At 40.0% G+C, this 16,622-nt stretch overlaps 1 protein-coding gene across 5 annotated transcripts in view; it reads left to right on the top strand.

The window, feature by feature from the left end:
* Positions 1 to 16,622, top strand: part of DPP6 (dipeptidyl peptidase like 6) — a 486,394-nt gene that overhangs the window by 447,199 nt on the left and 22,573 nt on the right. For 4 of the 5 annotated variants that reach the window (XM_052692599.1, XM_052692601.1, XM_052692597.1 and 1 more), the window contains exons 13-16: positions 993 to 1,100; positions 1,715 to 1,806; positions 3,272 to 3,319; positions 5,430 to 5,548. In XM_052692599.1, the coding sequence (XP_052548559.1) occupies positions 993 to 1,100; positions 1,715 to 1,806; positions 3,272 to 3,319; positions 5,430 to 5,548 (367 nt within the window). The remainder of the gene's footprint in view (positions 1 to 992; positions 1,101 to 1,714; positions 1,807 to 3,271; positions 3,320 to 5,429; positions 5,549 to 16,622) is intronic. The other variant, XM_052692598.1, reaches the window with a different exon arrangement.

A 16,622-nucleotide genomic window follows, 5' to 3' on the forward strand; every position in this document is an offset into this window, starting at 1 on the left:
GCAGCGAAGTTCTGGTTTAGTGCAGAGCCAAAGCAGAAAGCAGAGATTTGGTAAACGTTGGAACCAGAAAAGGCTCAACGTTATCAACCATGTTGCCACAAAGGAGCCACAAAGATGGGTCAGTGCAGGCAGGGCTCAGCTGGTCCCCAGGAAAAGTTCAGCAGAGGTTCAGCTTGTGTGTTAGTCCCATCTATTCAACATGCAAAGGAGCTTCAACCAGCCCATTCCCTTCGTACAGAGCTACTGTGCCACCTTATCGGCCATCCTTCTGCCCTTCTTTGTAACCTGCTGTTCGACCATCTCTTGCACTGGAGATGTCCCACGTGCCTCTACAAAAAGGAAAACAAAGACTCTTCCAGGAACTGCTCACTTGTCATATGTGTGGTTTCAGTTCCTCACACTGGGTCATTTCTATCTCAGGTTGAATGTTCCAGTCACCCAATAAAAGTCAATCATCACCTTCACCTGGGAGCTCTGTGTCAAAGGCAGTTTGGCAAGAATATCCTTCCCCTCATAAATACTTCAGTGAAATAAATAACTGTAAGTGAGCAGGAAAAGGTGACAGCTGCTCTAGTATGCTGTTAGCTGTGTTTCCTCAAAGACAGGAACAGATCAGTTCTTCCAGTGGAGCAAACAAAGTTTGACATACTTACGCCAACAAGCTTCACATCATTGCTGAAGGCCTGATGCCAGCTGCCGCGAGCAGTCAGCTGTATGTATGCACTTTTGGCTGTGCAAATGGGAGTTGACTTTACACCCAAGGGCTTTTCCTTCCTGCTCAGCTCCCCGTCTTCCCCCAGCTGGAAGGTGTCAGCTTTCTGAGACCACAGACACAGTAATTTCCAAAACGTTCTCCAGTTTTCAGTGGGTTTTCCACTTGCCTCGGGTTGCTGTTAAAGGCCATTCTCTGCTTCACTCTAAATTAATCTCACAGGGTTCTGCAGCATGGTTCAATTTAGTGGTAACATAGTCCTTAATTCTGCCATTTACAGAATGAAGAGCCGATTTTTTCCAAGGACGGTCGGAAGTTTTTCTTTGTGAGAGCCCATCCCCAGGGAGGACGCGGGAAGTTCTACCACGTTGCCATGTCATCATCACAGGTGAATGGCTCGCTGCTGCTGCCTTGTGTGCACCTGCAGCAGGAAGCAGTGAAAGTAATACCTGTGCTCAGACCAGAGAGACCAGGTGGTGCAAGGGTAGAATGTTGGACTTGTGCAGAAACGAAAGTATTCAGTGGTTGTGCATGAAATAATACCAATTTCTGACTGAGATACTTAGGATAAAAAAGTTTCCCAACTTTCTCTTTTCAAACAGTATCATTGCTTTACTTTGCTTTGTTTTATTTTGTTTTTTAATGCCTTCTTAGTGTAAATAAGTAAATCCCTGCACTGTCATAAAGGATTAATCTGAAGCTTGTGGATACGCCAGATTAGAGGAAGGGATATGAAGCAGTTCTATACTGAATTTATCCTGTTATCTCTAGAAGAGTTACAGTTAAGACGATTTTGACTCTGTTATTTATTTCCATAACTGTCTATTCTCAGAAATATGGGAAGGGGGGGGGAGCTGGTGGAAATTGCAGGTGCTTGGTAGCCCTGAGCAGGTACCAGAGTCTAAAGAGCTCCCTTCATCAGAACAGAAACATAAAGAGAAGCTTTGCTTAGATAGCTTCTTTCAAGAATAAAGACACTGAATTCTCTTCTGTTTCTGGCAGCCCAACAGCAGCAGCGATAACTTGGAGTCTATCACATCTGGCGACTGGGATGTGACAAAGATATTGGCCTATGATGAAAAGAGGCATAAAATGTAAGTAAATATTGGTGTGACAATTCAGTCATCCCCTGCTTAGCACTGGGCTGTTGGTTTAGTTACAGTGAAGTACATGCGTCTGAAATGTCTGAGCACAGGAGGTGGAGATAAGACAGCAGCCTCTGTTTGTCTCTGCTTTGGTTTAATATCCTGCACTGTTGCATAGAGTTTGTCTTAGATTTGTTTTCTCTGTCCGGTTGTTTCTGTGGCTATCAAATGCAGGATAAATTTCTATAGAGGAATCATTTCCCCTACAGCAACTTCAGATGTTAAGCTCTGAAGCAAGGAAGAGTATTTTCATTGACCTCTTACACAATTTTAGAAAGAGTCCTTTATTGACCTTCAGATATATCATTGCATTATAGGAATAGTGTTTAGCTAGAATACACACTCACACACACACACACACACATTGTCATTTATGCCTGTAAATTAAATTCTGTATTATTTTCTTTTTAAAAACAGATTAGACAGACTTTCTGAAAATACATGGAAAGAAAATATTCGGAAGCTTTTCTGGACTCAAAATGCCTATAGAATCCTTTGCATGCAAAGCCTTAGTTAGAAGATTGACTTGGTTTTGTAAGGTCATTGAAACATCTGACTAATGTCTCTGTAATATGATGACCTTTGAATGATCATTAAGAACACAGCATAAGGCTCCTTCAAGGTGTTGGATGCACTCAATTACTAATAACTTCACTATGAGAAAATGGTCATTAAGACTTAGCAGAGCGGAGTAGCAAACTCGCAGCAAAGCTCTTACTTGTTTTTCACAGTCCACTCAAGTGGAAAATACCATGCACAACTTAAGCAATCAAAATATACTTTGAGGCAAGTGCAGCTTATTGGAAAAAGATCAGCAGGGCTGAATGTCCTATCTAATGTGTTCTCCACATGGGCACTGCATTTGCCCCTGTGATGTTTCAGTATTGACATGAAGTGTATGTGGAGCATCATTCTGGACCCTGCATGTTGGCCACCAGCAGCATCAGCACATTCAAGGTGAACAGAAACTGCCTCACGGCAGATCAGTGAGTTCAGTATTTAAGCAGAAAAAGCCTTCATCACAATCTCAGCACAAAAATTGGGCAATGAAGCATTCTTCACTTATCCTTCCTGAAAGTTTGATTCCCTTTTTCAAAGAGGATATTTCAGTGCGTTTTGCATCAGATCCCGGTTGGCTCACTGGGAGAAGAATAAAAATAAAGTTAAAAACTGGTTTCAGAGAATAAGAAAATTTGCTCAAAGGTAATTTTGCACCATAGACCTTGATGAAAAAATAAAAAGGTTGTTACCTTCATCACTTGATTCTTTTTTGATCATCAGTAGTCCGAGTCCCAAACTTTGTATGATCAGTCAAATGACTTTGTGAATTAAGATGTTATACATGATACTTGCAAACACCCTACTAATAATTCACATGTCTTTTTTGTTTTTGTTGTCGTTGTTTGTTTTAAAGTTATTTCCTCAGCACAGAAGATTTGCCAAGAAGGCGGCATTTGTACAGGTCTGTAGTTTGTTAACTTCACATACAGAGCATGAGTCATTACATAAGAGACTGCAGTACAAACTGTCACTCATCTGATTGTCCTTAATAGCATCGCAGCACCTTGCAGTGCATCACTGGCACAGAGCAGTGTAATGACAGTGAGCAGAATGACAGACATCTGGAAATGTCTGAAATTTAGCAATTTTCTCATTTTCTTGAAAATTTAAAATTACTCTGACGATTGATAACCTGTCGTACAACTTTCCAACAGCGCTGCTTAACGCGTGGAAGATTCCAGAATTGCATAAACCACACATATGAATTGTTTCTATTCTTCCAGACTGCAATTTTCATTAGAGTTTAATAGCACCTCACCTGGTTAGGAAATTGAAAAGGAAAAGCAGGATGTTATGTTTACAGGTGTTTGTGGGTTGTTTTTGTTTGATTTTTTTTTTTTAATTTATTTTTTTGCAATCCCAGATGACTTCAGTGTCCTCAAGGAACAGCACAGTGAGCAAAAGGTTATTTTATGGCCAGCTATAGGTAGTATAGCTATCAAGAATTATTGCAGAAATAGATTATAGAAGAGGAAAATCAAATTCAGATTATAACCATTTGGGAATAATTGTTTTATTTTCCTCTTTATTTTTCTCAGTGTAATGAAGTGCAGAACTAGTGATAGCATTGTTTGATAAGGGACTCTCAGTACATTTGCCCTTTCTGACATGACTTCATACCTTTTTTTTTCCTCAGTGGGAAAGAGACTGGAGCAAACCATATTATCTGCAGTTCAGTCATGTTTTCCTTCTGTAACATCTATGCCTGTTGCACACTTTTCTGAGAGTAGTTCAGCTCTCACTGTTTATTTTCTTAAAGAAAAAAGGTGAAGCAAAAAAAAAAAAAAAAAAGCCATATCTGTTAATAACTGCCATAACTGTTAATTTCTAATGAAAGATGGAAAGAGAGTCAACTGAGTCCAGGTACTGCTGCTCAAGAAGCCTCCCTAATTTCGTTTCCCACACTGGTTATGAGGAAAGAGGTGCCCAAAATGTGAATGTCCTCAACCTTACATTCATTACCCAATGAAACTGGCCTCTCCTTAAGCATTTGATTGTCTCTTGAGGATAGTTTGATTCTCTCATCCTTGTCCAAAGGAGTCAACTCAGAAGCATCCTTGGCCTATGTTCATTAACTGAGCAGTTGAGATAAGGCAGCTCGTATCAAATGACAATCTGGTTTTGTTGGGTGTTCTTTGTTTCCTATTTTGGATCTGATTTAATAGATTCTAAGCAGAATGATTTGAAAGCCAGAAACATGATCTCAGCCTAAACAAGATCCCCAGAGCTTCTCAGTTGAGTCTTTGGTGGCCCTAAACAAGTTGTCAGCTTCGTCTCTTTCTACCTTGAAAAGGCAGCAAAATCAGTCACCTGCCTCACAAGAATACTGGAAAGAAGCACTGTGAGGTTGCAAAATGCTGTAACAGTACAGAATTGTATTTAATAATATTTACTAATGATCTGTAATTCATTCTTCAACCAACAGTAGACTCCCACAAAATCTTTCTGACCATATGCACAGGCCACATTACCTTCAACAAAAACAGACTCTGCAAAGCGGTGTGGTTTTTTTTCCACTTGGACATGATAACACAACTATTTAAATTCCTGAAAATACCTAAAGCCCCAAAGGGAGCTGCTAGCAAATCAAACCAGTGAGGCAACCAGTAAGAAACTTCAAGAAAGCAGTTCCAGGTCTTTATTGCCTGCTATAAAATGAGTTGGTGTGAAAACACTGCTCCTTTTTATTTTTATGCTTTCATTAACTAAATTATAGCTTCCTCTTGTGGAATTGCAACTGTGATTTTATTTTAAAAGCTACAGAATCCTGCATACCCACCTGACCTTGCAAAGATAGACATCATTATCCATTTAAACACTGTCCATTCAAGCAAAAAAATAGCCATTACTGCTATTTAAACTCAGCCAAATGGAAATGCTTTGTCTCTTGCTAATGTTGGGCACATTATATTTATGTTCTTGCTCTATAGTAAAGTGAGATTCAAATAATGTTGCTTCCAGATAACATTTGCTCAGTGACCTTCACAGAATTATATTAACTTTTTTTCCAGTGCAAGCACAAATGGAAACTTCAACAGGCAGTGTCTGTCTTGTGATCTGATTGAAAACTGTACCTATTTCAGTGCATCTTTCAGTCACAACCTGGAATACTTCCTACTGACATGTGAAGGTACGTGGGAATTGGTTTTGTGGTTGTTGTGCCTAAGGATAGGATTTAGACATAGATATCTTCACATATCCAATGTACCTGCGGGTAGTTTTGAAAGTCTGGCTGTGCGTACCTGAATTACTTCACTTTTGAAAGTTTACTCTTAATGTTTTTTCTTTTATGTGTTTTGGTTTGCTGTTGTTTTTAAATGATAAGGCAGATGTGTGCAACCTGTTTCTGTGCACATCTTCCTACTCAAGTCAGAGGTAAGTCCCTTTAACCAGTTGAAGCATCCTTAAGTTAAAATAAGACAAGAGGAGATAAAACATCAGAAAATTTGTGAGAGAGAAACCGAAGAGGTGGGATCAACCATGGGCAACTGAGAACAAGTTCCTGACACCTTAACTCTAAAATGCGCTTTACTGATGGACTTAAAGATGGACTTTATTTTGTGAGACATTTATAGGTAGAGTAAAAAGCACTTGGTGATACAGTGTAATGAAGTAGCTTTGGTGCAGTGGCCTAATTATGCTAACGGACCACCTGCAAATCTGTGAATATATAGGCATGGCAGCCATACGTGGAGAAATGCCATTTCCCATTAAATGCTCAGTGCTGCAGTGAATGTTATTATGTTCATGAAGTTTATCTCTTGACAACAAAAGACCCATATGTTTTTCTTCTTGTTTTTATTTCAAGAAAATTTCCAGTAGCTCCTAGGAACAGTGTCCCTTTCACCAAAATAATTGTTTTGCTGTAATTAGAAGTACTTGTGAATAACAGTATTAAGTTTCTAAAGGGTCTTATCAACAGTTGTGGGGGGATGTGTTTGTATTGCATTATATCTCATTTACAAAAGCCCTGCAATGGTACCTAAAGAGATTAATGAGTTTTATTAGTATGTACATTAATCCAGGTACACAAGATACTGTTATTCCATAATGAACTGTAGGACGGATCCTCAGCTGCTGCAAACAGTAACTATTATCAGGTTATTAGAGTTAGATCTGTTTACATCTGCTGAATGTGTTTTATGTGAATGTTAATTATACAAGTCTAAATTGTCAAACTCTGCTCTCAGTGCAATGCCAATACAACATGGTTTGTACTGTGGGGCTACTGTCAGTGTCTTCATTCAGTTCACTTTGCAAAATACGCTTATGCAAGAAAACAGAGATCCTGAAAGTTTACCTTTTCAATGATTTTATAAAAGTACCAGTCCATTAAACTTGGTGAAGTCATTACTTCATTACATAACTGGGAGTGTGAGGTTTTCAATTTCTTACTTTCAAGCAGTTTACAGGAGCGTTTCTTCTCAACATGTTTCATTCAGGATCGGTTCAACATCAAGTGTCTGCTACGTGCACATCTACAGCAAAGTTAACCAACTTTAGTACCTGTTGTAGCTCATGTGAGTGTAGTGGAAATGCTAAGACAGGTCTTGAAACAGTAATTAAGCACCTGGTGGGAAGGCAGGGCCAACCCAGGGGAGCTCAGGTGCATGCAGTGCAGCTGAGTGACTAGAAAGTGTGGAGCCAGGATCCACCCTTTCCCAGACCTCATTGAAGGGTTGCTATTGGCGCAGGGGTATCTTGCTGGAGATCCCTGTTTATCTGAGGTTTTCCAAGGGTAAGTAGCTTTTTTTCTTTGTTTCTGTGTCTATGGCAGCTGCATTTAGGCTTGTCCTTGCTGCAAGCTGGGAATTTGTTACCCTGCTATCATTGCTGTGCTTTCCATCATGTTACAGTGGGTCTGGTGAGGGAAATCATCACTTGTGTCTGAAAAGCAGACTTACTGAAAATAGCTATCCCATGTTTTTACTCTAACCAGTAAATCAAATTTTCTCATTTGTCTAAATGAATGTTTCATGGGCAAATATTTATATGAAGTTTTCTGTGACTAGAAAACAATTCCTGGGCTGATTTAGAGACTTAACCTCCTCCATACTTCAGTTTCACTCTATCTTGCTTTAATAACTCGCTTTGTGATCTTCAGTTCAAAACTTCAATGCACTTAGAGATGCAGAAGCAGATGTGACTTACATTAAACTCTTTAAAATAGTTTTATAAGAATTGATTAATCAGCGTGTTTATAAGGTATTCTATGATGCTTACATGAAGGGCACTGGAAAGGGGAAACAGCTATTCAAAGGCAAAACAAACTAAAGTATAAAAAGGGTCTGGAACTGCTCGTGGATCCCAAAGGTCAGGAATTCTACTCACTGCTTCGGTACCTTAGATGCAGCATGTAATTTTCTTATTTTTGCTGTCCAGCAGTGCTATCTGGCAGAGGCTGAAATGGGGAAAAATATGCCATAATGAAAGGTAACCTCTCTTTCAGGAAAACAGTGTAATGCTTACTGTCAGTAGGCAAGCCCTTTTGCAATCATTCAGTCCCAGAAGGCTAGTTACCTTGTTTCTCATCTAATTTTATATGCTCATGATTGAATTACTGTAGTAGGACCTAAGGAAACGCGATGCTTTGCAGACTGCTCTTAGATTATCTCCTCTAGACACTGTCAAAAACGCAATGTGTGCTGGAGCAAGGTGACTCCTACTGTCCTTTTCATCATAAAATATGGGCTTGTCCTTCTCTCTCCTCTTATAAACTGGCACAGCCTCTGCCAATGAGTCTCTGAAATAAAGGAGGAAAATCTGCTTTTGGCACTTTATACTTAAATTTCATTGAGGATGGGGTTTTCTTTTCTGGAATATGATGTAAAATTCAATTATGTAGAGAAAAAGGTAAGAATTCTCAAGTTTCGGCTCTGGAAAGCAATTTTATATTCCTGTTCATTTGGTGAGGTTTGGACATGTAAAGTACGAAGCTCAATGACACGTAGCCAGTAATGCCCTTAAGCCCATTTTTTGGTGATAACTCTTAGTCCTTAGCAAGAATAAAGCTTTACCAAGACTATCACTGTAATCAGCTCTGCACTGTTTTAGTGTTTCCATTTTAAATTGGTGCTCCTCATCTTCAGTGACTCCTTCCCTCACTCCCCAGCACTATTAAAACTTCAATGTTAGTACTACGTTCATGGGGAATAAAGAATGTGCAGCCATTTTTGTTGCAGGCTACTTTGTACCCTAGCACTCCCTGAAGCAGTTTGGTTCCAGTGTGTTCATTCTTCTAAATAGTCTGTTTGAAGCCATTGAGAGTTTGGCTTCAACACACAGAACTAACAATGGTTTTTCTGGATCCTGGAGTTCAAGTCCCTGCTATTGCACGCAGGCAGCTGTATCCTCACTGTAATTAGAGTCATGAGGTTCCCAATGAAGGGTTAATGCCTGCTAGCTTTGAGACAAAGGGAATGGTGAGGAAGATCTTTGGCACATGCATACATTACTGCAATTAATGCCATTTAATATGTGATGAAAATGATAGGGGTGTGTGTTGTTCATGGAATACCTACCAGCCTGCTAATTAAGGTTCTCCATAATCATGCCTTTTCAGGAAGGGAATAATCATTTTTAGGGATGACACGAAGAAAATTAGTAGTTACACAGAAGGGAGGGGACTGTAAGAAGGACTGAGGGGAAACTATTCATGCGTGGCATGGTCTGGTGATACAGCCTTTGCCACTGTGCTGTGTATCATCTTTTCATTTTATTGACAAGTTTGGGAAAAATCACCTATTAGTTTGAAAAGAAATAACAGTGTATCTAAGAACAGAGAACACTACTTTCTTCCTACGCATTTCACGTCCCTTCTTTTTTTCCAGAAATAGTATGAGTGCTCTGATTCAAGACACTTCAGCATTGCTGTAGTCTGTTGAGCTCTTCAAAGAGTATCTCTGCTGGAACCTGTGTTTGCCTGGTAGTCTTTACTGCTAGTGAGTGCAGGTCAACTGGTGCTGAAGCTGTTTGTCTCTTTGAAGAAAGCAAAATAGGCTCTCCTAGTAATGTTCTAGTATTAACCACCTCCTTTGAAGGCCCTCTCTAGTAGTATCAGTAGTGTGGCTTAGATGCTGTAGATCAGTAATCACAGGTAGCAGGAGTGAAATCATTTCTATCTTTCTGAGCAGGCAATTTTGCAAGTGTAGACCTAAATGATATGTTGTACCTGAGCTGTGCCCAAAATGACAAATGGGGAAGGGATTTATCGGAGGATAGGTCTGCTTCTTCCAGGCATGTCTAAAACCATGCTGTGGAATCATTTTACTAATATAGATTTTTCTGCCCTCTCATGTGGTTGCAAGACAAGCTACTGCGCATGCAGATGGCACAAGATGTTATACTTCTTGAGGATTCCACACACACAGAAAGTTTTTGTGTAGGTGGGACTAAGTTTAAAAAAGAGATTCAATTCGATCATTGATTTACAGTGAAGAGTTCTTTAGCAGAATGCATCAGCTTAGTATTTACACTTGTCAGGGCCAAGGTTCAGAAATTGACACATCCTTGATCTGTGCAATGCTAAATCCAGTTATTGACTGCTAACTAGCATCTCTTCTGCATTCATGGAATCATAGGATGACTTAGATTGGAAGGGACATTAAAAGTCCAATTCCTCTGCCATGGGCTGTTGACCCCCACCAGATCAGGCTGACCGGAGCCACATCCAACCTGGCCTTGAGTAACTCAATCTTTTGGGATTCCACAGCTTCTCTGAGCAACCTTTTCTGGTGCCTCATTATTCTTTTAATATTGTCATTTTTTTACTAGAATCCAGCACTCCTGGGAGAACAACTTTTAAAGGAGCCTGGAGGAGGCCAGAAAAATGGGAAAACTTGTGTGCTGCATAGCCAAGGGCTGTGCAGTATGAGATAAGCTCAACCAGCTGAAATGCCAGTATCTAGCACCATCACTACTGGCATAGTTCAGTCCAGGGATTTTAAAAAATATTTCCGAAGTTGTGAGCAAATATATAAAATTCTGTATGTTGTTTTTGGTATTGTACATCTTCTTAGATGCCATGGCTGGATAAAGACTTTGGTTTTTTGAAGATGTGTGTTTTGGAAAAACTCCTATTATTTTCTTCTGTCATGGGATTATCGGTTGATTTAGCCAGGCTTGAATGTGTCCCAAAGAAAAGCTAAATTAAACTGATAAAGCTCTTCGATTTATTGATGAGTTCCATGGTAACAAAATAACAATTTGTTTTCTCCATCTTCTTATCAACATAAGCAGTTTAATCTGCACTTTTGTAATACTCTATAATGGTGAGTTTTTGGAATGCACTTGGCTTGAAAGCCTCATAAAATCTTGGATATATGATTTTTAATCATGGGTATCTTCACAAAAAATACTAGTTTTAGCAGACAGCTCCTCTTTCTGGAATATTCATCACAAAGACACAGATATTTCTACTGCGAGGGACTTGCTTTCTGAATAAAGGTATCTGAATTATTTTTGCATTGCTAAAGAAGATTGTGATATTCATCTTTTATCATGAGTCATGAATCAAATCAGATTTTGCTGCACTTACTTCATTTATATTAGAGGCCGTGAGATCAGTGCAGAGACATTATTGGCAGTATTGTATATATTTATGTCGCTTTGAACATGAAGAGCTTAATATTTAATGTCTCAAGATGATTGTATATTGAGACTTTTCAGATACAGGGAGGAAGAAATATAAATTTTATCATTGGTAAAATAAATGCAGCAGTAACAGTTGTATTTAAATTGTGGAAAGACACACAAAAGTCCCTTTGTAACCTTCCCCCATATGATCATTTTCATGCTTTTACCAAACGGGGAGCAGAGGTACACAAGAATTAGTGGTTTGCCTATGGCCGCATCTCAAGTCGAGTATCACAACCCTCATTTCCTTTCCCATGTTGCAAGGCAGCACTCCCAGGGAAAGCACCGTTGGCTACTGGAACAGATTAGAAGTAGGTCTATCTCCACAGCCAGTGTTCTTCAGTGGAAGGTGCATAATTACTGTCTGCAGGATTTTTCCAATAACATACTCATCAGGGATGTGTCTGCCCAGTCTCCACAATAAGCGGTTGGCTCATGCCTGCAGGCAGGAGGATAATGAGCCTTTTTCTACATCTTTCTCATTTCCTTCATTTAATCAGACCTTTTAACCTGTGTTGTATGGGCCAGACCCGCCATCACTTGAAATCAGTGAAAAAAACAGGAGATGAGGATGCTTTATAGTAATCTCAAGCAGATGACTAGAGAACTATACATCAGCATGGAAGGTCTGCCATTCCACAGAGCAAGTTGATAAAACAGTGTTTCATCTACAAAAACAAGCCATGTTGCTAATGTGTTGCCTTGCACATCACATAGAAATGTGACCTATCATACTCTCATCAGTAATGTTTATGAAATCATACCTGAGTGAAGAGTTAACAAGGTGTGGATGCACACTTTCGCAGTTAGTTCACAGCCCTATGCAGTTTCATCTCAACAGCAATTCAGTAACTGGTCTGTAATTACATCACAGGCCTTAATAAGCAAGGGCCCAGCCCTCCCGGGTGCTGAATGCTCTTAAATCTCACAGTGATGGCAGAGGATGCTGCAAGAGCAGCCGCCACCTTTGCCACCTCATCACTCAGTGTCTTTGGAGACAAGCATGGCATTCAGTGATTTCTTCTTTTGAGAGAAAGACACAAAACTCTTATTTAGCCTCTCCAGATAACCAGCATTAAATGTACAAGAAAAAATGCCTCCGTTCATTGCTCATTTAAGCTTAGTTATGTGGCAAGCCTGCTGCTTGGCAAAATTTGTGAAGTGTGTGGGTTGACCGTCAACCAGTAACGTCATAAAACTGCTCATCATGGTGAGAATATAGCATCTCTGAAGCACTGTTTGCTGAAATTCAAGTAAAAGCTTTCTAAGTGCTATTGATCCTGCGAAGGAGGCCGGCACTTGGCATTTCAAGTGACCTTTGGCAAGAATTGTAATAACTGATGTCATTGAAGCAGGCTAAAGAGACTTAATTAGGTGCTGAAACAACTATTAATGCTGATACAGGACTTTTATTAACTGAGTTTAGAGCTTATGGATAAAGAAACACATTTGGGTTTAAACAAATACAAAAGGTTGATACTCAGATTTTACTAATGGAATGTGAACCATCTGGCAGCACTTCAGTATAGCCATCCTCTGACAGCCAATTTTAGAAGCAATAACTCCCAGGCTGTGAGGGAGTGGTTCTCACCTGCATCCCCAACTGATCATGCCTCTCTGTGCCCCAGCTTGTCTTGCTGTTAAATGCAATGACCCTTTATAAGCGCCTTGTAGTAATTTCTATCAGTAAGTCATAGAGGACTGTAACACTTTATGTCCACCAAGTCTGAAGAGAAAATCAGTGCTATTCCTGAAAGAGGCTTCTCTGTTCTCCATACGTGTTTGGGGCTTTTCCCACCTGTATCACAAGCAGGTGCATTCCAAGCTGGGTCCACAATCCAAACTGAATGAAAACTTCATATTAATTCAGTTGATGTATGTATATTTATTTTCATGCAGGAATCAGCTCTAGAAGCTGTTACAGTGTTTTGTTAGATGGCTGCGCAAGCATTGTGGGTGGGAATTGTCTTACCTGCATGTCATGGAACGGCTGATTTTCTGGATCATTTGAGATGTTGTTGGCTTACTCTGGAGTGTTTGGTTAGGGGTGGAGAGCCCATATTAGATGCATTGTTAGGAGGAGCGGAACATGGTTACGTTTTTCTGGGTATGACCCAATGGCACAAGTGTGGGTTTCCCACACTGCAGTCATTCAAGGAGCACATTGGCCATGCCTGTGAGACAATCCTGGCTGCTGCTCACATATTGTGTCACTGGGTGACTGTTATCTGCTGTGACCAGAGTGGTTTCCCATGCAGCGATGATTACAGCGATGCTTGACTTTTTGTATACCCAGTAGCAGGAGGTTGTAATTAGTGCTTCAAGGCAAAATGTGACCTCTTGGAACTTTTCCTGAGGGTTATGAAGCCTAAATTAGTTTCTGCTCTTTGAAAGCATGCACAGACTTAATCTGCGGACCCTATTTATATTATAATTACTATATAATTCTCATTTGCATTCACTTGACTCCCTTTCCCACTTAGCAGCTAAGGTTGGCTCTGGTGTCTCAGTGCCTTTGTGCATGGGACAGGGGTCAGGAGTCCCAGGGGTGAGGCACAGTGGGGGATTCTCTCCCTCTCTTGAACGCTTTTGCGGTATTAACACAGCAAGCTGGCATGAAAAATCTCTTCTGCATAAATAGGAGCTATCATAAGAGCTTTTCGTCTGGGAAAAGAGAGGATACTATTAGCAGTTTAAAATTTAAAGAACTTCTTTTCTGTTGGCTCTTTACAACCTAGATATTAGTCTGAGATTAATTACAATGGTATCTTTTCTGGATGTTCCCATCATCTTACATCTTCCTTTTAGTAGACCATTTGTTTATGTGTTGAATCATAGAGTCATAGAATGTTTGTGTTGGAAAGGACTTTGAAGATCACATAGTTCCAACCCCGCTGCTACAAGCTGGGAATTGATATAATACTGTATTGCTAAACATCTTTGAAGCTGTGTACTCAGTGACAGGGAGCAAGTGAAAAGAAATATGCATGAACATTTAACAAAAAATGAACAGGCAACATCTGTAATTTCCCTTGCATGGAGAAAAAAAAAAAAAGGGGGGGAGTGAAACTCCTATGCCCTTTTAAATCACTTCGTACTGCAAAGCATTACCTTTTTTTTTGCTTTTTTGCTTTGATCCTGTTTAGATGTTGACTCTCACTGGTGTGAGCTGTCTGATGTTGTCCAGAAGCAGGTGATCCAACATCCGCTTACAGCCAGGGTTCCTGTCATCTGGTCAGTCCATACAATACAAATTTTTGTTTGAACTTTACTCATAGAAGATAAATGTCCATGACAGGAGGCTTCCTCTGATGCTGGGAATAATGGAGCTTCACAACTCAGGCACCCTGCATGCTGAAACAAGGGTGCATCATTTCCAGCTATATGAGCAACCCTGGTTGAACTCATTACTCTGTAGTGGATTGTACAGATGTTACCATCCTGCAAGATTTAAAGCTTCCTTTAAGGAAAACTGCTTCTTTCACCTCGCTGGCCAGCTGGACCAGCTGTAGGGTTTATTGCTGTTTTTGTCTCCTGTTTGCATGATACTTAGGGCTTTATTAATGCAGTCAGTACGTTTGAGGATATATTAAAACTTGAGAACACACGGAAGAGAATAATAGCTTAATAATGGGACAATGAGAAGCAGTGTTGTTTTTGTTCTTGTAAAGCATTAATATCAAATATTAACTATTACTTAACTACCTAGGAAGCCATTCTGTATGCAAGAAAAAAATTAATTATAAGAAGGATAAATTAAAGTTATCTAAATCACATTATACAATATTAAAAATATACAAATAAAATATGAAGTGAGGTTTGTGAATTGTAAGCAGTGCTAAGAATATATTTTCTCTCATGATGCAGTTGCGAGGAGATACCCTTTTCCCTTGGATATATCAGCGTCTCTATTAGAGCAGCTGGGAGGACTGGCAGGGACTGTGAGGCTCTTCCTGCCCTTCTACTGCTCTGCCAGGGATGCGGCTCTGGGAGATGTGGTGAGGACATGGTTGCAGTCTCTCCATTGTGATAGTACTGCTATTTGTATACTTGTTAATCACAGAAGCACAAGATCATAGGAAAATTCAGATTAGAAAGCATCTGAGGAGATCTCTGGTCCAATCTCCTGTTCAAAGCAGTGTTAGAAGAGAAGCCAGAACTGTATGCTCAGGGCTTTACCCAGTTTGATCTTGGAAGCCTGCAAGGATATAGAGTGCACAGCCTTCCTGGGCAGCCTGAGATATCCAGAGGCTTTCCAAAGTGGACAGGTAATACAGACAGTATTCCTCTATGTATGTTATTTTTCTTCAGATTAGCATATGCTAATCCTATAAGAAACTTAAATATATTTAAAGCATAGTGACAGTACTTTCATCTCAAAGACTGGAGAAAATCTGAATTCAAATTGAATTGACGGGTGTCACATTAATGAGGGATTCAATTAGAAATGTCAGGATATACAGCAGTAATTGGAGAAAAGAAAGGAAGTTGGGTATGGAAATTTCTCTGTTCAGATTCATTCCTATGACTGGAGATCTGAACTAGGCCAAAACAATAGTACCTTTGGGCAAGACAGTGATCCCTGTGTGAGCTGGAGAGGCTCTATCTTTCCATCTCTCCAGATACACATTAATGGTGCGCTATGAGGTTCAGGGAGTCAGCAAGCAAATTTTCCTAGCACATTTCATTTTTTTTATCTGATTATCAGTCACTACAATGGGTAAATGTATCTGCAGCATTTATTGAACATCATCGGCTTTCCTTATTACACCTTGAAACCATCCACGTGTGTTGTTACATTGTCTTTTGAAAAACTTGGCCACCATCTCATGAAAGGAAGGGCATGTTTTCACTCATCCACCAGGATGTGATGCCTCATTGGATGATATTAATTAAGAGGTAGAGGGTGAGGATTAGTTCAAGAATTGTGAGGGAAGGTCAAGGATTGCCTAAATGAAATAAGGCAGTAGATTAAGATAAAGAGAAATGTAAGGCTAATTGGGGATCAGCAGCAGATTCATTAGGAGCTGGTCTTGGGAATGATGGGGATCAGCAGCAGATTCATTAGGAGCTGGTCTTGGGAATGACCTTACTGAGGTTTTTCCATGACAGCCTGGGAACCCAAAGCTGGACTCAGCTAATGGAATTAGACTACAAAGCTGATAAGCATCATCAGAAGGCAGAAAGAAATACTGGAGGAGTTGGCTGTCTTACAGACCTAGAAGGGGGAAATTGATAGTACAAAAAGCAGAATTAAGCACGTGCTGACTTTGTCTCGTATGCTTGCAGCTTTAAGAGTGGATGGATGCCTGGGCATGCAGTGCTTATCACTGAATGTCTTCAAAGCACCTACCAGCTGTGGCTATGGAAAAGAGATGAACTTTTGGGATGGATTAAGCAAAAATTTTTCTAAAGAACCAAGCAACTGGCAATTCTGCTGTATTAAGGACTGCTTAAGACATCCTCTACAGCAGGGAGTGGAGTCCTGGTCATTTGTGTTTAGGAAGGATGAACTGAAAGTGAAATGCTCTTAGATTAAAGGATAAGAGGAATTTGTACTACAAAAGGGA

Source organism: Tympanuchus pallidicinctus, unplaced genomic scaffold, assembly GCF_026119805.1.
Source record: "Tympanuchus pallidicinctus isolate F22 unplaced genomic scaffold, pur_lepc_1.0 scaffold3, whole genome shotgun sequence".
Lineage (NCBI taxonomy): Eukaryota > Metazoa > Chordata > Aves > Galliformes > Phasianidae > Tympanuchus > Tympanuchus pallidicinctus.